Source organism: Amborella trichopoda, chromosome 3 (genome assembly GCF_054954075.1).
Source record: "Amborella trichopoda isolate Santa Cruz 75 chromosome 3, AtrichopodaSantaCruz75HAP2 v2.0, whole genome shotgun sequence".
NCBI lineage: Eukaryota > Viridiplantae > Streptophyta > Magnoliopsida > Amborellales > Amborellaceae > Amborella > Amborella trichopoda.
In genome coordinates, this window is record NC_142338.1 from 38,199,016 (window position 1) to 38,225,688 (window position 26,673).

The following is a 26,673-nucleotide window of genomic DNA, read 5'->3' on the forward strand; positions in this document are numbered from 1 at the left end:
GCATACATAGTTATATGTCTCATTGTATCTAATATTTGGAGGTCGAACATTCCTTTAATATTCCATCTGACTATAGTCCTACCAGAATAAAATACCGTTTGGCATATTAAGTCTTCTTCAAATTGAATATCTACAGGTGTAGGCCTAGTATGGTACATTCTTGATTGAAAAGTGGGTCTCCATTTTTTTCCATAATTTATTCTATTTATATTTAAATTTTCTTCTTCTTTAAAGGCTTCCTCGATTTGTGCTATATCATTAGATATATGTTCTTGCTGTAAAACCATAGCTTTTGATTCAAAAACCTTTTCTTTACCTTTTGCTTCTTTAATATCTAATTGGGATGGTCTTTTTATGAATTCATCCATTAAGTCTTTATTATCTTCTTTAACAGTAAATCTATCTTTATTTATGATAGGAGGAGGTTTAAACATTATTGCCCTTTTCTTTTCTCCAATTTGTCTATAGGGTTTAGAAATAAGATCTTCTATTCGAGTAGTTTGTTTTCCTATAGAATTAAGATATAAATTAGTATAATTATTTTCCTCTATTATGTGTGGAAGTAAGTCAATTTTATGAGTATGTTCTCCAGGAAGTAATTTGTAAGGTGAGGCGCTAGTGTCGGATTTCCCTTTCTTTATAATGATAGCTTTTTCAGGAGGATGTATACTTTGAATATCTCCTTCTGGTGTATTAAAAGTTTGATATTGACTTTCAAGAGTATTTATTTCAAAGTCTGGAATAGGATGTCCTCTCTCTTTAAGAATTATTTTTAGCCATTCGAAATATCCAATATTTTGTTTATATTTTTTTATAAATTTTATATATTTATGTTGGCATAATTCTATTAACCTCGTTGGAAAAGTCTTTAAATACCAATCTCTTATTTTTTTATTTTGTTCTGACATATAACCATTTTTTATTTTGTCTAAATCTAATTTTTTCTTTTTCTGCAGAGTTAGGACTTGCAGATCTAGGTCATCAATGGTGACTTCATTATTTGTAGAGCTAGATTCTATTGGGTGATATAAGGGTATATGAACATTACTTGTGGTTCTGGATAGTCCCTGTATTCTGGGTTCCTTTTCTATTGATGAGGTGGAAAATCTAAATGGATTAATAATTCTTCTTGAAGGTTTAATAGTATTGTCATCAAATATATTTAGTCTAGTCCTTCGGCTAGAATTGAATTGTAATTCTATTTCTCCATCTAGATGTTCAATTATTTGCTTAGGGGTCTTATTTACTGGAGTTAAATACTGTTGATTTTCATTATGAATGTTCCATGTTTTGGGCAAATTTATTTGGGACCATTCTATTGTCTTTGGGATTACAGTATTAGATTTTTCTCTATTTGTTTGGAAGAAAACAGTTTGACCTTTTGTATCTATTTGTATTACATTTGGACTAAGTGTATTCGTTACTTTATAGAAAATTCTATAAACTAAAGCTATATTCTGAGATCCTGGATTCATGTCAAATCCTTGTGTTTTTAAATTAAGAGTAAGTACTTTAGGATATTAGAATCTCCTAGTGATACTGAAAAATTCGGAAAGCAATTAAAGTAGACTGGGCCACTACATAAACTCGATTCTACTACTCCTAATAAAGAATCAGTAAATTTATTATGGCGACTATCACGAAGGCACAGTAGTATCGAACTATTTAATCCTAGTCTTGTAAGGGGCTTAATTGTTACTTGTATTAGTCCTATATGTGAACATTTATAATTTTTATTCAGATGTGACTGAATTACTTTATCAAATAGTAATTGAAATCTCCCTTGTTCATTTGTAACAGATAAGCTTTGTTCGACTGTTTTCATGGCATATCCTATTTTTAGATCAAAGGTTCCTTTTTTATAAATATCAGATATAGGTACTTTAGGTATATTCCAATTTTGTATCTGCTTTTATATATTTTCACTTACTATTTCTTCCTTTTTTTTTATTCTCAATGTACTACTAGTCGAGGGTAATGTCTTATTGGCTAGGTTCATGATAAAATTTTCCATTTAAAGTTACGGATAATGCTATAGACGACCTCTTATGGCTCTTACGACCTCAGCGGCTCAACCTGGCCTTAACGGTCTCTAGCTTGGGCGTCAAGTAGCTTAACTCTCAGACTAACTTCTAAATGTTAGATTTTCTTAGGTTCCTGACTTCTAAGATATATCCTTACTAGGGTACAGTAATAGTTTTTATATCATCTTATGGCTCTGATACCATTTGAAATCAAGACCGATTTAACTGATTTAACTTAACTGATTAATTTAACTGAATTTCTATTTATTTATTGTCAACAAAAGATCATTAAAACATTCTTAAAAATCCTACGTATATCAAGGCTAATAATATAATAAAAAGTAGGAATGGGGAAATGTCTAACAATATCCAACTTGTATAAACAGTACCATAAATTTTAATGCTAAATATGAATTTTAACTGCATGAAGCAAAAAAAGAGTTTAGAGTTTATTTATAAACAGGTAGAGTACAAGGCATGCAAACTGAAAACACAAGACCTGTAACAATCCTAAAATTTCAAAAAAAAAAAAAAAAAAAGAAGGGGAGAAAAGATGCTTTTAAATAGGTGATGGTCTGTTTGAGTATGATGGTCCTTGGGGACCATCACTATTTTCAAAAACTTTTACTTCGTTTAACTTGCCTGTTTTGCTTGCTTGATTTTGCTTCCTGCTTGCAGCTGGCAACGTCCTTTAGCGGACGTGGTTTTCGTACGATAAAAGTCTGCTTTTAACGCAACACCTCAAGTATGAGGTAGAGCGTAATAAAACAATATAATAATACGTTATAAGAATTTAAATAGGGGATGTGAGCACTCCTACCCTAAAACAAAATTTTGAGATCTCTCTCTCTGGTCGAAACACAGTGAACTTCTCTCTCGAACCGAATTTTTTTATCGGAAGCTCCCTCTCAAATAATTGTGGGTAAGTGACATCGTCTTTCTGAAAAATAGTCTATTTTTATTAAATAGTGATATTTCCGTCTAGGATCTTTATTTTATCAGTTTTATGTGTAAGTGACCTCATTATCTCGAAAAATAATCCATTCTTTTTAAAAATAAAATGAAATAATTATTTATGCTTATTATCATGAATTTTAGGCGCGATAAATTTTATGCGCACGTGACCTCATTATCTTGAAAAATAATCTTTTTAATAAAAATTGTGATATTTTATCTATGTTAGAAATTTTGAATGTTGTAAATTAGAAAAATAAATTTATTTATTTTTCTTGTCTATTGTTAGAAATAAATGTGATATTTCTGCTTTTAGTAAAATTGTGATATTTCTTTCTACTGTTTTGAATATTTAGACATTGTAAAATTCATGTGCAAATGACTGCCTTATTATTTAAAAATTGACATTTTTGCAATTGATTATAGTATTGTTGTGAAATGTTTATTTGTGAATTGATATTCCATAAATTGTGATAATTCCGTATTCTTGAATTTTTATAAGAGTTTTTCTATACATATTAAATTGGCAATTATGCTAGAATGCCTTTACAAACTGCTACCTTTCTAAATTTGAGCCCAAAATATTTGATTTGGTTATTTTTGAAATATTATAGAGAGTGACTGTTATTAATGGTTTAAATGAAATTCATATTAATGGTTTCAGTAATATGTTGAGTACATGATATTGCTGCTTTCGAATGTTTAAAGAGATTTAGAAATAATTTAAGTATGCAAGTGGACTCATCCGGTTCGCCGGTGAGGTATAAGTGGACCTATCCGGGACGCCGGTAGGGATTAAGTGGACTCATCCGGTACGCCGGTGACGTATAAGTGGACCTGCAAGGATTAAGTGGACCTATCTGGGACGCCGATAGGGATTAAGTGGACCTATCGGGACGCTGATGGGGTATATAGGTGACCTACTTGGGACGCCAGTAGGGTATTTTGTGAAATCCTTTGAATTATGTACTGCCGTTAAAAGTGTTATAAGCATTTCAATTACACGGATTATACTTAATTATGCATTTATTGAAAGTGAAACTGTTGATGCATTTCTGTTAATAGATCTCATTTTGGAAAATATCGATATCTTTCAATCATGATTATTTTTAGGATTATGACGATCACTTACTGAGTAGCCAAACTCATCAAACTATGGTAAACATTTTTTAGGATAACTACGGATTCATTTTGAGTGCTAGTCAAGATCAACCTTGGAAGATACTGTTGTTGTGCTAGCTTTCTTTATTTACTATGTAAGACATCGCCACTGTAAATTTGTCCTATCAATAGATGTATATATGTTTTGTCTGTCACATCTCAAGAATAACAGTATTGTAAATTCTTGGGGTGTGACAATTATGGTATCAGAGCAATAGGTTTAAGATCCTTAGGAAATTTAAAAAGAATGTACTTAAAATCGCATTTATTGTGTGTATAGATCGGGATAAAGTCAGGATCCAGAATAGCTGAAGCCAATAATGGAAGGAATTCACAAAGCTTTGAAAAATATGGTTGCTCTAATGCAACATCAGATGGAAAACAACAATCCACCCAGGCAGTCAGTTACAGGAAATGGTGGGAGCAATATCGAACAATTTAAGAAGTTAAACCCACCTTCTTTTAAGGGTGTTGTAAACCCACTAGAAGCCGAGGGATGGATTATGCAACTGGAAAAAATATTCGAGGTTATGGAATATCCTGATGATAGGAAGGTGGCCTTGGCAGTTTTTATGCTAGAAGGTGAGGCACAACACTGGTGGCGAATGGCAAAAGGAGTATTGGTAAAAGAAAATAAAACCTTGACTTGGGAAGTATTTCTAGAGGCATTTAATGAAAAGTATTTCCCAGATTTTATTCGAGACCAAAAAGAAATGGAATTTCTAGAATTAATCCAAGGAGATAAGACAGTAGCACAGTACGAGGCCAAGTTTACTGAATTGGCCAGGTTTGCACCGCATATGATTAATAATGAGGCAAGAAAGGTGAAGAAATTTGAAAGGGGTCTCAGGCCAGCTATTAGAAGCAGAATATCAGTCTTGAAATTAAGAACTTATGCTGAAATAGTGGATCGTGCCCAAATTGTCGAAAAAGATTTTGAAGATTACTGAAAGACGAAAAATCAGAACAGTCATGTTAGACCTACATCATCTAATCGACAACAGTTTGAAAGGCCAAACAAGAAGCCAAGGCCCTCGCCATTTCAAAACCCAATAGAACCATGTAGAAAATGTGGGAAAAATCATGGATCAAGCCCTTGTTATTGGAATACCGGAGCCTGTTTTAAATGTGGAAAATTGGGACACCAGATTAAACAATGTCCTAGCTTACAGACACAACAGCTTCCAAAGCAGGGAGAGATAGCTCCGAAGCCTCAGATGAAGGGAAGAGTATTTGCGATTACCGAGCAAGACGCTTAGGCCTCAAAATCAGTGATCCAAGGTACTCTTACTATCTTCCAAAAAGTAGCTCATGTTTTGATTGATCCTGGATCTACTCATTCATTTGTGTCACAACACTTCGCATGCCACTTAAAGGTAGAACCAGAACAATTAGAATACATTCTAGAGGTAGCCACACCGATGAGAGATTCAATTAACACCAATATAATGTACAAATCATGTGTAATAAAGATAGAAGAAAAGGAACTGTTGGTTGATTTAATACTCCTGGAAATTCAAGATTTTGATGTAATCTTAGGCATGGATTGGCTCTCTGCATACCATGCAAGTATTGATTGTTATAAGAAAATTGTTACCTTTAGTATTCCGAATCAACCAGTATTTTACTTCAATGGTGTCAAAGAAGACTCCCCATCATATTTAATCTCTTGTATTAGAGCTAATCGCTTCTTTCGAAAAGGGTGTCAAGGCTTTCTTGCCTATATCAAAGAAGATAGGAAGGAAGAAATAAATTTGGATACCACTCCGGTTATCCGAGAATTTCCTGACGTTTTTCCTGAAGAATTGCCAGGATTACCGCCTGACAGGGAAATTGAATTCTCCATTGAATTATTGCCAGGGGTAGCACCAATTTCTAAGGCGACTTACAGAATGGCTCCTGCAGAACTTAAAGAACTGAAACAACAATTGGAAGAATTATTAGATAAAGGTTTTATCAGGCCCAGTGTGTCACATTGGGGTGCTTCAGTACTGTTTGTCAAAAAGAGAGATGGGACTATGAGATTGTGTATTGATTATAGACAGTTGAACCAAGTGACAGTGAAAAATAAGTATCCATTACCTAGAATTGATGATTTATTTGATCAATTACAAGGATCACAAGTGTTTTAAAAAATTGATCTAAGATCTGGATACCATCAGCTTAAGATTAAAAGTGAAGATGTACTCAAGACAGCTTTCAGAACAAGGTATGGCCATTATGAATTTTTAGTCATGCCTTTTGGATTAACCAATGCACCAGCTGCACTTATGGATTTGATGAATCGGATCTTTAAGCCCTTTTTGGATAAATTTATTGTGGTATTCATCGATGATATTTTAATTTATTCCAAGAATCAGAAGGAACATGAGCAACATGTAAGAATGGTATTGCAAATATTAAGAGAGAAGAAATTGTATGCCAAACTAAGTAAATGTAAATTTTGGCTTGAACAAGTGACATTTTTAAGACATGTCATATCAAAGGAAGGTCTGTCAGTTGATCCTTCAAAGGTTGAAGCCGTTGTTAATTGGAAACAACCAAGTAATGTGACTGAAGTTCGAAGCTTTTTGGGATTGACAGGACATTACAGAAAATTTGTAGAAGGATTTCTCGAATCGCAATCCCATTGACTCGATTGACACAAAAAAATGTCAAATTTGAGTGGACAAGTAAATGTGAGGAGAGTTTTCAAGAACTAAAAGTTCGATTAACTTCAGCATTTATTTTAACTATTCCTGAGGGGAGTGGGGGATTTGTGATTTATAGTGATGCTTCACATAAAGGTTTGGGCTGTGTATTAATACAATATGGGAAAGTAGTGGCATATGCATCCAGACAGTTGAAAGAATATGAGAAAAAATATCCAATTCATGATTTGGAGCTAGCTGCAATAGTATTCGCTTTGAAAATATGGAGGCATTATCTATATGGTGAGCAATTCGTAATATACACGGATCATAAGAGTTTGAAATACCTTTTCTCTCAGAAGGATTTAAATATGCGGCAGATAAGATGGATGGATTTCTTAAAAGATTATGATTGTACAATCCATTATCATTCAGGAAAAGCTAACGTTGTGGCCGACGCTCTAAGTAGAAAATCTACCGGAGTCTTAGCTCATCTAATGATCCAAGAAATGCGATTGTTAGAGGAAATAGTGGATTGGCATCTAACTCTGTCCATTAATGGTATGGTAAGTATGATTGCCAATATTAAGGCGGAACCCCAATTAATCCAACAAATTCGATTGGCACAAAAGAAAGACCATCAGCTTATAACAATTATAGAAGAGGTGAAGCAAGGAAAGAGAGATGAATTCTCTATATGTAGTGAGGATTTGCTAAGATTCAAAAGTCGGGTTTGTGTCCCGAATGATGAGAGTGTAAAGAAAGCTATCTTAAAAGAAGCACATCATTCTCGTTATACAATACATCCCGGAAGTATTAAAATGTATCAGGACCTGAAAAAAACCTTTTGGTGGAATAATATGAAAAAAGAGGTAGCACTATTTGTGTCTACATGCCTAACATGCCAGCAAGTAAAAGCTGAACATCAAAGGCCCGCTGGGTTGTTGCAGCTTTTACCGGTGCCAGAATGGAAATGGGAGCACATCTCTATGGATTTTGTCTCTGGCTTGCCTAGAACAAATTCAGGACATGATAGCATTTGGGTCATTATGGACCGGTTAACCAAAGCTGCCCACTTTCTACCGATTCGCACGACGTACACTTTGGATCGACTGGCTCAGCTGTACATTAAGGAAATAGTACGGTTGCATGGAGTTCCAGTCAGTATTGTATCGGAAAGGGATACTCGATTTACTTCTAAATTTTGGGCTAGACTACAGTCAGCCATGGGGACGAGACTCGCCTTTAGTACTGCCTTTCACCCCCAAACTGATGGACAATCGGAGAGGACCATCCAAACCTTGGAAGATATGCTGAGGGCCTGTGTTATTGACCTTACAGGAAGCTGGGATGACCATTTACCTCTGATTGAGTTTGCTTATAATAATAGCTTCCAAGCCAGTATTCAAATGGCACCATATGAAGCCCTGTATGGAAGAAAATGCAGGTCACCCATATGTTGGGACGAGGTTGGTGAAAGAAAGCTTTTGGGGCCAGAAATTGTCCAGATAACCACAGATAAAATAGCATTAATTCGTGAAAGGCTCAGGACAGCTCAGTGTTGGTAAAAGAGTTATGCCGATAACCGAAGGAGAGATCTTGAATTTGAGGAAGGTGATCGATTTTTCCTAAAAATCTCACCAATAAAGGGCATTATGAGATTCGGCAAGAAAGGAAAGTTGAGCCCACGTTACATCGGACCATTTGAAATCTTAGAAAGAATCGGAGGTGTCGCTTATAGACTTGCCTTACCACCCGAATTGGCAAATGTCCATAATGTCTTTCATGTATCTTCACTACGAAAATATCAGCCCGACCCGTCCCATATCTTAAAATATGAACCTGTACCGATCAGGAAGGACCTATCCTTCATTGAGCAGCCAATTTTGATACTGGATAGAAGGGTGCAAGTGTTGCGTAACAAGGAAATTCCTTTAGTCCGTGTATTATGGCAGTACCATTCAGAGAAGAGTCGACTTGGGAACGAGAAGACGAAATCAGAGAAAAATACCCCTATCTTTTTCAGTAATCAGGTACACAAATTTAGAGGACTAAATTTCTTTAAGGAGGGAAGAATGTAACAATCCTAAAATTTCAAAAAAAAAAAAAAAAAAAAAAAAAAAAAAAGGAGAAAAGATGCTTTTAAATAGGTGATGGTCTGTTTGAGTATGATGGTCCTTGGGGACCATCACTATTTTCAAAAACTTTTACTTCGTTTAACTTTTGCTTGCCTGTTTTGCTTGCTTGATTTTGCTTCCTGCTTGCAGCTGGCAACGTCCTTTAGCGGACGTGGTTTTCGTACGATAAAAGTCTGCTTTTAACGCAACACCTCAAGTATGAGGTAGAGCGTAATAAAACAATATAATAATACGTTATAAGAATTTAAATAGGGGATGTGAGCACTCCCACCCTAAAACAAAATTTTGAGATCTCTCTCTCTGGTCGAAACACAGTGAACTTCTCTCTCGAACCGAATTTTTTTATCGGAAGCTCCCTCTCAAATAATTGTGGGTAAGTGACATCGTCTTTCTGAAAAATAGTCTATTTTTAATAAATAGTGATATTTCCGTCTAGGATCTTTATTTTATCAGTTTTATGTGTAAGTGACCTCATTGTCTCGAAAAATAATCCATTCTTTTTAAAAATAAAATGAAATAATTATTTATGCTTATTATCATGAATTTTAGGCGCGATAAATTTTATGCGCACGTGACCTCATTATCTTGAAAAATAATCTTTTTAATAAAAATTGTGATATTTTATCTATGTTAGAAATTTTGAATGTTGTAAATTAGAAAAATAAATTTATTTATTTTTCTTGTCTATTGTTAGAAATAAATGTGATATTTCTGCTTTTAGTAAAATTGTGATATTTCTTTCTACTGTTTTGAATATTTAGACATTGTAAAATTCATGTGCAAATGACTGCCTTATTATTTAAAAATTGACATTTTTGCAATTGATTATAGTATTGTTGTGAAATGTTTATTTGTGAATTGATATTCCATAAATTGTGATAATTACATATTCTTGAATTTTTATAAGAGTTTTTCTATACATATTAAATTGGCAATTATGCTAGAATGCCTTTACAAACTGCTACCTTTCTAAATTTGAGCCCAAAATATTTGATTTGGTTATTTTTGAAATATTATAGAGAGTGACTGTTATTAATGGTTTAAGTGAAATTCATATTAATGGTTTCAGTAATATGTTGAGTACATGATATTGCTGCTTTCGAATGTTTAAAGAGATTTAGAAATAATTTAAGTATGCAAGTGGACTCATCCGGTTCGCCGGTGAGGTATAAGTGGACCTATCCGGGACGCCGGTAGGGATTAAGTGGACTCATCCGGTACGCCGGTGAGGTATAAGTGGACCTGCAGGGATTAAGTGGACCTATCTGGGACGCCGATAGGGATTAAGTGGACCTATCGGGACGCTGATGGGGTATATAGGTGACCTACTTGGGACGCCAGTAGGGTATTTTGTGAAATCCTTTGAATTATGTACTGCCGTTAAAAGTGTTATAAGCATTTCAATTACACGGATTATACTTAATTATGCATTTATTGAAAGTGAAACTATTGATGCATTTCTGTTAATAGATCTCATTTTGGAAAATATTGATATCTTTCAATCATGATTATTTTTAGGATTATGATGATCACTTACTGAGTAGCCAAACTCATCAAACTATGGTAAACATTTTTCAGGATAACTACGTATTCATTTTGAGTGCTAGTCAAGATCAACTTTGGAAGATACTGTTGTTGTGCTAGCTTTCTTTATTTACTATGTAAGACCTCGCCACTGTAAATTTGTCCTATCAATAGATGTATATATGTTTTGTCTGTCACATCTCAGGAATAACAGTATTGTAAATTCTTGGGGTGTGACAAGACCAAAAAGATACAAGACATACTGCTGCGTACATATACAGAAGCTGGCAAACAGCTTCCATTCAGCAGGATAATAACTTGGAAGATCGTCAATGTTACAATCACACATAATTATACAATAGAGAAAGAGTTACATAAAGGTAGAGTTTACCCGAATAAGTCTGATAAAACTGTACAGGCTCGCAGCTGCGCTGGGCGAAAAACAGCCTGATGAGATAGAGAGAGAGTGGATGAGGGAGAGATATAGACAGAGAGAGTCTTCAGTGTTCTGAGCTTTTCCAAAAACTCTGCCCTCCTTCAGATGAGTTGAACCCTTTTTATAGTCACTGGACTTCGAGCAGGTTATAGATAGCCTTTTAATTTTTGCTTCAGATCCGAACAGATGGCGCTTCTTAAGACATTGATAAAAAGCAAAGATGTACACTGTATTGTCGGCATGCGTCGGCAGGATACTGTTGCTGACAGGTGGCAGGGTATTATTGTGTCGGCAAGGTACTGTAGAGACAGGTGTCAGGTACGGTTGGCTTTTACTTTTGTCATTTTTTTCGAGTGGGAGACGAGGAATCTTTGAGTGGAAGACAAAGAGATAATGGTAGGGAATTTCGTATTGATTATATCGGGTCGTTGTTTGGGCTTTGACCTTGAACTATTCGAGCCTTTGGGAAAACTCGTCATCATCTTCATTGAAAGTTTCTTCTTCATTATTGGAGGATGTAGTCATTTTTTCTGTTTCTTCTTCGAAAATCTGGAGTAACTGCTTCTCGAGTTCTTCTTAAGTTGCCAGGGGATTTTTCTTCCGCATTCTTTGGATGTATTCTTATAAATTATTTGGGTTTTCATATGAGGCATGCCCTGGTATTTTTCTTAATTTAATATTGTCTAGCTCAAGGGCTTGATTCTCAAAAACATCCCACCATTTGATATAAATTTTCTTTTCCAATCTTGGAATATATTCAAAATTATTAATGAGGTTTTCTTAAATTCCAAAATTCCTTTTCATGATCCATGGAATTTGGTTTAAAGCCATGAAGTATAGATGATAGTCAATATTTGGGTCTTTATTATTGTATTCGACCAATTTAGCTTGAGATAGCTGTAACCTTTGAGGTAGAATCTGAGATCCTGATCCCCATATCATAAACCAATTTCTGAACCAACTAGGGAATGGTTCAATAATGGATGCTTTTATCTGGATAAACCAGGTATGAGAATTGTTGTTATTTTTGAGGGCAAAGTAGTATAATAATAATAATAATAATAATAATAATTTTCAACTCTTAAGCCCTAGATCTTAAAATTCACCAAATAGACGATTTATATTCATTGTTGGAAGCATATTCATTTTAACCATATCTTCAAAAACCATACTAGGCCATTTGTTGGATCTTGATTTCTAAAGGCATACTCTTTTTAATTTGATGAACAATCAAAAAAAAAAAGAAGCTAAAAGTTGCTTTTTAACCCACTTAATATAGGTTGGCTTTAGAAAGATTTTTTTTTTCTTTCTATAAGTTATTTAGATTGCTTTGTTATTATTAGATTAACAATGTTAAAAAAAAAAAAAATTGATTTTGAATTGTTAAGGCCTAGATCTTAAAATATACCAAATGAACAATTTACACTCAACGTTGGAGGGGTACTTCTTTTGACCATATCTAAGGTGCAAGCTGGTTTGTTCTTTTTTTTAAGAATTGATTATTAGAAGGGTACGGTTCTCCAAATAGTGTCAAGAAATGTGATTTCAATACTGGAAATCTTTGTGATAGCTTTAAAATATATTTTCATATTTATTTTTAAAGTTTAAAACTTCAAAAATAGTGTAGATTGGCATATCTATGTAAACTTGAAAATACTGAATATTGATGATCCAAAAATGCATTACAAAATAAACTATTCGAAAACTTGAAATCCACTTTTTTCTCATATCAATGCATCTTGACGTTGAGATTATCAATTATATCAATGCATCTTGATGTTGAGATTATCAATTTAAAGATATTTAAGCATCAAAACAACCTCTTCTAGTGAAATTTTTGAGGTAGGCTCAAATTTGATTGTTTAGAGCCTGGGCTCTATATAAGCTTTTCCCTTATTAGAATGAAGAGACTACCGAAGTAAAATTTGGGGTTATACAAATGCTACAGACATGGCTTTTCAAAAGTATGGTTTCATTATTTTATGATGACATGGTGACATGAAATTCTCTCTCTCTCTCTCTCTCTCTCTCTCTCTCTCTCTCTCTCGATATCTATATATATATATATATATATATAAGATAGGAAGTCCAGTGAAGTTACTTGACTCGCATATGAGCAAGGCTGGGTAAGGAGACGTCCCACTCCTACCACGGTAAATTTCCCCAAAAAGAATATGATATGAGGGGCTTCATCATGGGAGAGCTTGGGGAAGAAGATGGTGAGGATGATATGTCATGTGGCTTACTTTCAGGCGCGTTTTTCAATTGTGGGTGTTTCTCCCTACCATCGAATGATATTTGGCTTGAGTGACTGGGCTAAAAGGGGTTGGGGTTTATCTTGTGGTCCGTTGGTTAAAATTTTGGGTGAAAATAAGATTATTTTCTTTTTGCGTACCAAGGAGGAAGCTTTAGACAATCATTTTGTGAGAGTGCACGGAAAGCTTTTGTCATTAGATTTCTGGAAAACTGCATCACATTTGTCTTACTTGAGGAAGGAAAGTCTTTGGATCAAATTGTCTGGTATTCCTTTCCATGCTTGGAAATTGGATACTTTCCGTAAGTTGGCTTATTGATGTGGAGAATTTTGTGATATTGATAAAGACTCCTTTGGTGGGGTAGATTTGAGGCCTGTGAGAGTCCGTATATGGAAGCTGCGGGGGGCTTCCATTCCTAAAATGGTGAGACTAGTAGTGGGCCAAGAATCTTCTCTATTGGGGTGTCTTTTGAGGCGATCATAAAATCTCAATCTTTGTCTAAGGCAGTTGTGCTTCCACAAGCTGAAGTTGAGGGTTGGCAAGAGGTTCATTCCCGCTGCTCAACTCCAATGGTGGATGTTCATGCTATCCCTAGCACAACTATTCCGGCAGGCATTCATTGGAAAGTTCATAGATGGAATGGTCAACACTTTTTTAGGGGAGGCTTTAAGGGTTTTCAAGTTTTGAAAATTCATAAGAGGTGGATTCCTGTGGGGTGGTTTACGGAAAGTCCTACTGCCTTCTCACCGTACGTTTCCTTTGGAGGTGAGGGTCTATGTAGCCAAAATGGTCGTGTGGGCTCACCACCAACGGCTCCTTGTATTTCTAAAAAAGGTGATGAAGAAGGCAGCGTATCTTTGCACGAGCGATTTACGGCACAAGTTTCGGAGGGAGATAGGATCATGGTGACCTCCTCGGCTTTTACGCCGATGTATGCAGTTGGACCGCCTTCTTTTTCTCCCTCACTCTTACCTGTTTCAGGTGCTAAGGCGGTGACCGACTGCAAACAACGCAATTTCAGTTGGTTTTTCTTCGTTTATGCTTTGGTAGTGGCTGGTCATCGGCGTTGCTCGTCGTTGGCTCTCCAAGCAGTGCTAGTGCTGTTGGGTAAGATGTACCCTCTGATGCATCGTCGTGCAGCTAGGAGGATCCATTCATCTCCGAGCCCATCCTTTGATCCTTTAGCAATTGACCCTATGGCTATTGTGACGATTGATGAGAGTGAAGTTCAGTAGCTTTTGGAAGAAGAGGAATTTGTACTCGAATTTCTTGAAATTTTGGATACAGATGCTTATGCTCCTGAGGATGTGCTTCAGGATCCTGGTCTTGCATTAGGGGAAATGGATGTTTCTCCCCCAGTCAACGTCATCCAATAGGATGATAGACTTCTTCTTCTTCACTTGGTTGCTGAAAATCCAGTTATCTCGCCTGTATAGATGACTCCTGAGAATGAGGTTCAAGACGACCCTGACAGGGAAATATTATTTCAATTGTTTCTGATTGTGGAATGGACTTTAATGTCCCGATTGGGGTGGTCTTTAGAAATTATCGAAAAGAAGAAGGTGGAGAAAAAGGGGAAGTTTGTTGCTCAAAAGGAGCAGTCAAGTGCTTTGGAGAAGACTCCTACTGTTGTAGGTGGGAAGGCAAGAACAAAGGTAAAAGTGCGTTAAAAGGCACGAGATCTTCTGCGAGGTTGCAGACTTGAGGAATTTTGCATCTTAATGTAACTACGAGAGGAGTCATCATCTCTTATGAACATGTTATTGTGGTTAGCTTGGGATCGTCGGTTGGGGACAAATATCTGAGTGACACCTTGGAGGAAGTTTTTCTCCTCGCAGAAGCCTACTTTAGTTCAACCAAGGATGGCCTAGGTTCTTCCTCTGTTAACCCCTTTTAATTATTATTATTTCTTGGAATGTTAGACGTTTGGGTGACCTCAAACGTAAGAAAGATGTCTACATTTTGGTGTCTAAATTTAAACGTTCTTTATTTATTCTGCAAGAAACTAAACTTTTGTATCCTAGTTTGTCTAGTGTCAAGGAAGTTTGGGGACCTGGGTCAGTTGACTTTGTGGGGAATGATTCTGTTGGAGCTTCCAGGGGTCTGTGGATTATGTGGGATCCTACAGTGTTGCAATCCTTTTGTATTGTAAAAAAAGTAAATTTTGTGATGGTTGGTTTTATGAGGTTAGTTTCTGATTTTAAATGGGGTTTAATGAATGTTTATGGACCTCATGCTTTTGCTCAAAAAAAAAATCTTTGTGAATGAGATGTCAGATGTCCTTAATATCTTTGAACATTTGATTTGTTTAGGGGGGATATTTATTTATCAGGTGGCCGGACGAGAGTAGCTATGGCGGACCTATCATATCTGCCATTCACCTATTTTATAGGTTCATCGAGGCTCATGCTTTAATAGATGTACCTATTTCAGGCACAATTTTTACCTGGACTAATGGGAGTACTGTGAATATGTCCATGTCTAAACTTGACAGATTTTTGGTTTCATGAGAGTGGTCAAACTCTTTCCCTCTTGCTTCGGTTGAAGCTTTACATGGGCTTTCCTCTTATCATACCCCTATTATGCTTTGCTCTAAAGTTGTCATTGTCAGACCTAAACCTTTTAGATTGGAAATTGGTTGACTTAAGGATAAGGAATTGGTTGACAATATTAAAAGTTCTTGGGATAACAGTATTTCCTTTGGCTTTCTGAATTTCCAACTCCACAAGAAACTTTTAAATATTAAACACAAGTTTATTGCTTGGAAAAATGAAAAGAGGTTTCATGTTAGCGGTAAAATTGATGAAGTCCTAAGAAGTATTGAAGAGGTGGATCTCATTGTGCAAAATTCCAGGACTTTATCTAAAGAGTTGGTAATGACAAGATGTTCTAAAACCATTGAGCTTTAGGAGCTTAGAAGGGTAGAAGAGGTGTACTGGAAGCAAAGGTCTAGAGTCAAGTAGTTGCAGGAGAGGGATTCGAATACTAAGTTCTTCCATACCATGGAAAATGCACGTAGTCGACAGAATGATGTCTCGGGGCTGCTGATTCATAGAGTTGATCCTGAGGATAGTAATGGGATGTCTTATGCTATCATTAACCACTTCTAAAGAGTTTTCACCTTTGAGATAAAACTTACCCCCAGGCTTAATAGGGTGGGCTTCAGAGTTCTCCCTTCAAATTTGTTATCTTTTAGAGGGAGATGTTTCACTGAAAGAATTGAAAACATCGGTATTTTTTCTTTCTGGGGGATAAGGCACCAGGGCCTGATGGGTTTCCTCTCATTTTTTTCCATAATTTTTGGAATTTGATTAGTGGCAAGTTGTTGGAGATGGTTAGGGGTTTCCTTAGGAGAGGCGAACTATTTAAAGTGGTTAATTACAAGTTTATTGCCCTTATTCCTACAAAGTTTGTCATTGCTAATCTAGGTGATATTAGACTCATCAGCCTCTTAAAGAGTCTTTATAAAATTGTGGCTAAGGTGCTTGCTGAACAGTTTAAGGTGGTTTTGCCGACCATTATCACCAGACCACAGTCAGTTCTCATTAAGGATAGATTGATAACTGATAGCGTTTTGGTTGCACATGAATGCATTCCTTCGAGAGTTTTGAATGGTAATCCTGGAATTGTGATTAAATTGGACATGAAAAAAGCCTATGATAGGGTTGAATGGAGCATTCTTTTGGAAATTATGAAGAATATGGTCTTTGGTGAGAAGTGGAGAAACTGGATTTATGGGTGTCTTTCATCTACACACTTTACCATTATGTATAAAGGAAGCTCGACTGGATTTTTTAATGCCTCTTTGTCAAGGTGATCTTCTGTCCCCTTTCCTTTTCACTATTTATGCATAATGCTTCGGCATATTTGTGCGCAATGTTGAAACTAAAGGACATTTTTCTGGCTTTCAATTACCGAATGAGGGACCCTGTATTTCTCATTTACAATATGCACATGATACGTTGTTGTTTTGTGAGGCTGAGTTGGACTAGGTCATCAGCTATTTTATTTAAATGTTGTGAAGTGGCCTTAGGTCTTAAGGTTAACTTTGAGGAAATTGTAGTGATTGGCATAAATTGTATTGAATCTGTAGTCCTTGAGATTGTTGAGGTGCTAGGTTCTAAGTTGAATCACTTTCCAATTACGTATTTAGGTATGTATGCATATTTCAAATGATCGACTGTCATTGGCTATTTGGGATATAGTAATCCAAAGGATACAAGTTAAGCTTGAACTGTGGAAATTTAAATATCTCTCATTGGGGGGTATGATTACTTTGGTAAAGGCATGTTTATGAAACTTACCTATTTACCAAATATCTATTTTATAGATTCCCTCATCGGTGGCTAGAAAAATAAAAACTTTAATGAGAAATTTCTTTTGGGGCTCATCAGTGGTTTCTAAAAAGTTCTATCTTCTTAGATGGGATAGGGTGTGCACACCTAAAAGGAAGGTAGTTTGGGGATAAGAAAAATTCAACTTCTAAATAGTGGTGGAGAAGTTTAAATTACAAAGATAAGCTTTGATATAAAGTGATTGCCTCAAAGTATGGAGATGATAGATATAAGATGTGGGTTGGGGTTAAAAATGATACTAAATGGATGTCTCGCTATTGGAGATCTATTAACTCATGTAAATCTTTGATTCATAGGGACAATCGGTGGAATATGGATGATAGCAGCAAAATCTCTTTCTGGTATCACAAATGGTTAGGCTCATCACCCTTGAAATATGTCTTTCCACTTGTTTTTCCTAAGGTGGATAATCTCAATGCGCTTATTGCTGATTCTTTTGAGATGAAGGGTATTCAGGTTGCTTGGAAACTAATTCTCCCCTACAATAGGATTCCAGATGACCTTTTCTTGGAGTTTACTGGTTTGTTGTCATTACTAAATGATGTGTATATTCCTCTAAATGTAGCTGATGTGGTGGTTTGGCACATTGATAAAGATAGTACCTATTCAGTTAAATATATGTATCTGTTACTTTTCCATGACCTCCACCATGCCTGAAATTGCCATATCTGGAAATGGACGTTACTTCTTAAGGTGCAAGCTTTCTTGTGATTGTCACTATAAGATAAAGTTTTAACTATTGATAATATCATCAAGAGAGGGTATATTTTGCCAAATATTTGTCTGATGTGCAAGGGTGATGGTAAAACAGGTGTTCATCTATTTCTTCATTGTCTTTTTACTTTTAGAATATGTCGGCAGTTTTTTTATCAGATTAGGGTGGCTTTAGTTATACCTCCAGAAGTCAAAGGGATTATTGTGGGCTTATCATTGTCCCTGTTACACAAACACATTTGGTGATTTGGACAATTGTGAGATGTGTGATTCTGTGGGAGGTTTGGAAGGAAAGAAACAGAAGAGTTTTCGATGGGATAAGTTTGTCCTTTGAAAGAATTCTGGAAAGGATCTTACACTCCATCTGGATGTATTTATCGATTCCCAATGTTGGGAGAGATGTCTTGGAAGTTGATGTTATGGGAAACTTATCGAACCTATTCCAATTGGGCTTTATCAATGTAAGCCTAAAGGGAGATGGGCTCCGCCCTCGAGGGGTGTCTTGAAGCTTAATTTTGATGCTAGCTCTTTAGGGAACCTTGGTCTCACTGGATTTGAAGGAGTGGTGAGGGATTGGGATGGAAATATAGTGTTTACGTATGCAGGTCATCTTGGGGAGAAAACAACAAACTATATTGAATTCTTGGCTCTACTTCATAGCATAAAACTTTTTGTGGCAAGGAATTTAGGTCCTTATTGTGTTGTTGAAGGTGATTCCTTGAATATCATCAATTGGTGTAAAAGGGGTGAAGAAGGTGTCGTGGGAGCTGAGATCGGTAATGCTATAGATTCTTGACTTAATTAGGCTTTTTAATTTTTCTTTTGCACATGTTTATCGAAAGGCCAACGTGTTGGCGGATTATCTTGCTAAAGGTGGGACTTTTTTAACAGAGACTTCTGTCTCTGATTCTATAATTTCCTTCAAGTCGCTCTTTAATAAAACTACTGAATTTCTATCAAAAAAATAAAATACATATATATATATATATATATATATATATATATATGAGTGCGGTTTGTATAGAGCCGAGTCTCTAGCCAATCAAAGTAGAGGCCACCATCAAATAGTGTTGTGAAATATGGTTTTAATACTGGAATTCTTTGTAATAGCTTTAAAATATAATTTCATCTCTAATTATAAATTTTAAAGCTTCAAAAATATTGTAGATTAAGCAAATCTATGAAAACTTGAAAATCTTGAAAATTGACGGTCCAAAAATGCATCACAAGACGTACTATTTTCAAATCCATTTTTTTCTCATGTCTATGCATTTTGATGTCGAGATGATCAATTTGATGATATTTGCACATCAAAACAACTTCTTCCAGTGAAATTTTTGAGGTGGGCTCTAATTTGATTGTTTAGATCCTCGGTTCTATATAAACTTTTTCATATATATAGATATATATATATATGGTGGGTTATGTTAGGATGCTCACACTATGGAGTAATTTATCATTGTACTCAACATTTTGGATACCTATATACCATTGAATACATAAAGAATTTTTTTCATACAGGTATTTTTGGTCATTAGGAGAGATGTAACATCATCGACATGTAGTATGGCATCACTCACATGGAGCATTAAATGCCACTATTGTGTTTATCTGAGCATGGATGATGTCACATGCCTCCGAATGACCCAAAAAATAAAATGTTTTTATTATTTTTCACAATTTAAATAATTTTAATATTTTAAAATTAATTTGTAACAAAAAGAAATGAAATTTTAAGTAGTTATACATATGCATCCCATAGACTTTAGAGAAGGGAAAATTTCATAAATATCCCTAATGTATTTAAGAATTGCCTTTATTTTTCATACTTTATCCTCCTTAGTTTAGTTTTTATTTATTTATTCAAAATAACTAGTTCCAAGTTGTTGTTTTTTTTCTTGTTTTTTTCGAACCGACATTTTTGTTAGGAATTTGAAGTTTTGAAGCAACCAGTGTTTGAAAAATCGCCGATCCGATCAAAAATCAGGCGATCCGAATCAAAAATCGACTGGACCGTTTCGAATCCAACTATAAAACAGGATCCGACCGTTTTTCTTACATGATGATGTCACATATCAACGATTTGATCGGGATTCGGCTTGACCGTTCCGAATCCAACTGTAAAACGGGATCAGACTGTTTTTCTCACATGATGACGTCACTCACATATCCCGTTTTTCTCACTTAATGAGATCACAAATAGTTGATCCGACCATTTTTCTCCCATGATGACATCACATATCGTTTCATGACATTACATATCCCTTTTTTTCTCACTTGATGAGATCTAGAATCGAGCGGTCAGGATAAAAAATCGACTGGACCGTTTCAAATCCAACTATAAAACAAGATCCGATCGTTGTTCTCACATAATGATGCGATCCGGATCGAAAATCAACTGGACCGTTCCGAATCCAACTATAAAACAGGATCTAACCGTTTTTCTCACATAATGATATCATAGATCAACGATCTGATCCAGAATCGGACGATCTGGATCAGAATCGGCTGGACCGTTCCGAATCCAACTATAAAATAGGATCGGGCCATTTTTCTCACATGATGACGTCACTCACAATATCCCGTTTTTTCTCACTTGATGAGATCACAAATCGTTGATCCGACATAAATCGTTGATCCGACCGTTTTTCTCACATGATGATATCACATCTAACATGATGACATCACTCACATATCCCATGTTTTCTCACTTGATGAGATCATGAATCGTTGATCCGGCATATTGTATTTAAGAATTGCTTGTATTTTTCATACTTTATACTCCTTCTTAGTTTAGTTTTTATTTATTTATTCAAAATAACTAGTTCCAATTTTTTCTTATTTTTTGGAACCGACATTTTTGTTAGGAATTTGAAGTTCTGAAGCAACCAGTGTTTCAAAAATCATCGATCCGATCCGGATAAAAAATCGACTAGACCGTTCCGAATCCAACTATAAAACAAGATCCGACCGTTTTTCTCGATGATGTCACAGATCAACGATCTGATCCGAAATCAGACGATCTGAATCAGAATCGACTTGACCGTTCCGAATCCAACTATAAAACGAGATTAGACCGTTTTTCCCACATGATGACATCGCTCACATATCATGTATTGTATTTTCTCACTTAATGAGATCACAAATAGTTGATCCAACTGTTTTTCTCACATGATGACATCACATACCCCTTTTTTCCTCACTTGATGAAATCCGGAATCGAACGATCAGGATCGAAAATCGACTGGATCGTTCTAAATCCAACTATAAAACAAGATTCTAAATCCAACTATAAAACAAGATTCGACCGTTTTCTCACATAATAATGATGTCACATATCAATGATTTGACATGGAATCGAACAATCTTGAGCAGAATTGGCCAAATCAAAATCGGCAACTATAAAACAAAAACGGGCAGTTTTTCTTTCTCACTTGATGAGATCACAAATTGTTGTTCCCGCCGTTTTGCTCACATGATGATGTCTATCCAACGTCGTTGCTCCGGCCGTGTTTCTCACATAATGATGTCTATCCAACCTCACTGCTCCACGTCACAAGATCGTTATAGACTTCAAAACGCAAACTCTTCACCTCATGCGCGTACATTGACGTACACGATTCTCCACCTCACAAGCACAGAGTGGTCCATTCGATGCTATTTCTATGTGCTCCTTCAAGTAAAAGTTTCGATGTGGGATTGCGTTGCGAGCAATGCGCATAACTTACAAGTGGTAAGGTTCGTAGGGGCATAATAAAAAGTGCATATACCATAGTCCTGCAGGATCACAATATACATTTATTCCCTCAGCTGAAAAAGCATACTTATGATGTAGTTTTGGATCTAAAATATTTTATTTTGAACAATAAAAAAATATCTAAAATATTGTGTTCCACTACACAATCTATCAATATTATAAAAAATAAAAAAAATATTTTGAGTTTCTAAATACTTAGTGAATTTTTTATTTATTTTTATAGTTGTTAATAAGATTTTTTTCTTAAAAAATTAGTACTAGTTCATAGGATATCAGAAAAGCCAAAAAATAATATTGGTTTATTGAATATTAAGAAAAATAGTTTATAGGATATTTTAAGAGAAAAATAAGGCTATCTTATACCACTTTAGAATTTATTTCAAATCGCTTTATCAATTATCCCACATTGTAAATATGAATTTTTTTTATTTCTTTTCTTAATTTTATTAAAATATGATTGCAAATTTATATTGCTAAATTCCATATTTCTATCAACACTAATTATTACACATTAGATTTATTTATTTGTGAGGGTCATACCCTTGTTTTTTGAATCATTTATATTATAATATTGTGATTAGTAATTACACTAATTACAAAGATAATAAAATCTTATATTTTATTTATTAATTTATTTACATTATAAAATATGCGATGTATTATTTTTTGTTATAGTTGTAAATTAGATTTTTAAATTAGATGATATTATAAGATAAATTTCAAATTTATTTTTATTTGTATAGTAAAATGACGATTAAATAATAAAATATAAAGCAATAATTCTAATTTCACTGTATAACATTGAATTTAGTTATGTTTTAATAAATCTTTTTGAGAATCTTCATACAGGGAAATAATATCTCAATATTCGAATATTGATGCAAAAAAATAAAGTTTATTAATGTAGTACCCCTATTTTTTATTGGATTCCTAAAAAAAAACATATATAATGAATTTTAATGATTTTTTTGGATTCTTTTTAATACTTAATCTGACTGATTCGGTCGATTCTCGATCCAAATAGATTTTTTGGATGCCCGATCGAGGGCACCAATCTGTTTTTTAAACCATTGGAGCTAACTATTTTGAAAGTTTAGATGTTTACAACTTTTTCACTCAAAAAGTACAAGTGTCCGTAGTTTGGAACTTGAATAACTTTTATATTTTTTGAGTAAATACGAGGCTTAGAATCTTAGTTCCGAACTGCTTAATTTTCAAAAAGTTCTCAGTTCGGAACTTCAAGTTTTGAAACTGTGGACAATTATCGACTGTTTGAACGAATAAGTGGTTTGGAGCTTCAAGTTATGAAATATTCAACTCTAAAAATTATCAATTCGAAACTTCAACTTTTGAGCTTATATGTCACTCGTAAATAAATGACATTAGTTCGGAACTTGAATTTCCAAACTGTGGGTATTTTAGAAAAAAAAATCACAAAAAGTAGTGATGAGCATGACAAAGGGAGATAATTTTTTAAGGAAAAAATTTATATAGAGCCAAGGCTCTAAATAATCAAATCAGAGCCCACCTCAAAAATTTTACTAGAAGAGGTTGTTTTGCTACCCAATTATCCTCAAATTGATCATTTCGATATCAAGATATATGGACATGAAAAAAAAGAAATGGATTTCAAGTTTTGGAATAATGCATCTTGTAACAAATTTTTGTCTGTCAATTTTTAAGGTTTTCAAGTTTTTATAGTTCTGCTCGATCTTCATTATTTTTTAAGTTTTAAATTTTATAATTAAAGATGAAAATATAGTTTAAGGCTTTCACAAAGATTTCTAGTATTGAAAGCACATTCCCAACAATATTTAAAGGTGGGCTTTACTTTGAGTGTTTAGAGCCTCAACTCTATACAAATTGCACCCTTTTTTTAAAGGGAAATGCTGGCATAGGCACTAGCTTACATATAGGCCCAACGGCCCAGATTAAATATGGGCCAATCTGACGGACACGATTTTTCGTATTTTAATTTTAATTGTTTTCCACAAATCCAAATCATGTGAAATTTTATGCGTCTATTTTTCTCATCAACATGCACCTAATAAAAATATTAAAAAAATAATTCACAAAACATAAATTGACTAACATACCACTGACATATTTTGGGAGTAGTTTGATTAACGTATTTTTCACGATATATTTTTTTGATGTTTTTATTGGATTCTAATATTTTTAAAGAACACACGCTCAAAATTTCAAGTGATTTGGATTTATATAAAGAAATTAAAATTCAAATACGAAATGCAATTGTGATCATTGGATTAGCCATATTCAATTTGAGCCGATGGGTTTATATGTAGCTACAGACTAGTTGGCCTACACCAACATTTTCTTTTTTTGAATACAACAAAATGTATTGGATATTTATGAAAATTTCCCATAGCTATGTGCTTTGTTCTGATTACTTTTTTCATACCTATTGGATGAAAATCTCCCTTTGTCTCTGATCGGTGCCCACATATATGTCAAATTTGTTGGCAAAGTATGACCCAAAAGAAACTAAATGTAGACCACATAAAAGAACACATCATTTCACTACTTATGATTAGAATTTTGATCAAGTTTTTTTATTGATATCTGTCGTGAATATCCATGAAAATTCTGTATTCATACCACTTGCATCTATTCCTATTATAAATAAGAGCCATGTTTTTACTAAAAAAGAAATTTATATAGAGGTTGTTTTGATGCATAAATATATTCAAATTGATTATCTGGACATCAATATACATGGACATGAGAAAAAAAATAGATTCCAAGTTTTGGAAATAGTATATTTTGTAACGCATTTTTTGACCGTCCGTTTTCAAGATTTTCATAGATCTGCTTGATCTACAATTTTTTTAAAGCTTTAAATTTTATAATTAAAGATGAAAATATTTTTTAAGGCTATCACAAAGATTTTCAATATTAAAACCACATTTCTCGATACTATTTGAAGGTGTGCTTTACTTTGATGGCTCAGAGCATTAGCTCTATACCAACCTACCAATCGTCCCTTTACTAAAATAAAAGAAAAGTATACAAAGAGACCACTTACTTTTAGTACAAAAAAGGTTGCAATCATGGTTGTATTTCAAATCGGATAATTGTCATAGTCTCATTGACTAGACTAAAAGTTCAAAAACAAATTTCTTATCACATACCTAGGTCATTCAATTTAACATCTAATGTCTATAAGGAACTATAACGTCATAATAATAATGATAAATCCTGCCATAGTATACGATACTATGATAAAAATAATAATGATCAACCCCAAATCCGGATACTCGATCTTTTACTTAATATGTTTGATTTTCATAGTCAAATTGGTAACCTGGGTTATTTGCACTTAACTTGTTGACAAAGAAAATTTTTGAAACTTGGAGAGTTGCACTTAAAAGAGATTCATAACTACCTCTCCATGTGCATGCCCAGCTCCTTTTAGCTTGCATGTAAAGCCATAGCATTAGACGAGTTATATAACATACCCAAAAAAAAAAAAAAAACATTAAGAGGAGCTATGATCACTTGCCTTAATGGCATCGTCCCGTCTTTCACACCAACAAAAAACCATATTTTGCATGCAAAATCTCCTTTTATATATGAATACGTGAAAATTAGGTGTGGTTCTACAGGCAAGGAGAAGAATTATGAATACATTTACAAAGATAATTGAGAAACGAAGAAGAAAAGAAGAAATTCACGACGACTTTGTACAATCCCTACTATGTGAAAGAGGAGATGAAGATGGCGCGATGCTTACCGATAAACAAATTTGTGACAATATTTTAACACTCATAATCGCAGGTGATGCTTCCAATTAGGTTTGCAAAGGTTTGGATGCTTGATTTTGTCTAAATTTTTATAAAATAATAAATTTTCAAAAGAATTTGATTTCATTATTGAAATCTAGAAATATTATCTTATATTTTATATTTTACACTCAAGTTTTGCATGTACAATAAGGAGAATTTAGGTGTGGTACCAATAGGCGATGAGATGAAAGAAAGTAGAATTAGGTAGGCTATTCATGTATGGTACAAACCCATTTCAACATCGGTTGGGAAGTGCGAGTTAGTTCAAATGGAAGGCTCAAAAAAAGCAAGGGGTAGACAGAAAAAGACATGGTTAGAAATAATGAGAAAAAAATATAAGGACTTATGACCTCACTGAATATATGACCCTTAATAAAGTAGAATAGCAGACCAAGATTCATGTAACCCCCAATTAGTCGAGGAAGAGCTCTGATGATGATGATGGCACCCAATCATGAGAGCTACTATTGTAATTTAGTTTTAATTTATTATATGCATGGAATTGAACTCGAATTTGGGAAACTCGAATTCGGGGTGTAAATATTTTTCACCATCACACACAATAAAAATACAAAACTTGAATTTGAGAGATATAAAATGACCAAAATACCTTTGAAATATGTTTTGATAATTTTATTGTCATAATGTTTTTTATATATATCTTCTACAATCTGCACGATGGTAAGAAGTATAGACACCAAAAATTTGAGTATGCGTCGAAAAAGTGATAGAATTAAAATACAATATACAACCTCATAATTGGTACTTGAATGTAAAATATAAGAGTAGGGCAATATTTTTAATTTGATAATAAAATGCATCTTTTCTTTAAATTTCCTCAAAATATGCATAACACAATTTGTACAACCCAAAGATTGGGTAGTGTAGCAGGAACACATTATTCATTTGAACCTGCAGG

The 26,673-nt window shown here is 34.4% G+C and overlaps 1 protein-coding gene across 1 annotated transcript in view; it reads left to right on the plus strand.

Moving 5' to 3' along the window:
* The window catches only part of CYP722A1 (cytochrome P450, family 722, subfamily A, polypeptide 1), a gene marked incomplete at its 5' end in the record, with an annotated part of 65,037 nt that overhangs the window by 16,069 nt on the left and 22,295 nt on the right, over window positions 1-26,673 (plus strand). The window contains 1 exon segment of the mRNA XM_088860395.1: window positions 25,575-25,746. Coding sequence (XP_088716521.1) covers window positions 25,575-25,746 — 172 coding nt within the window.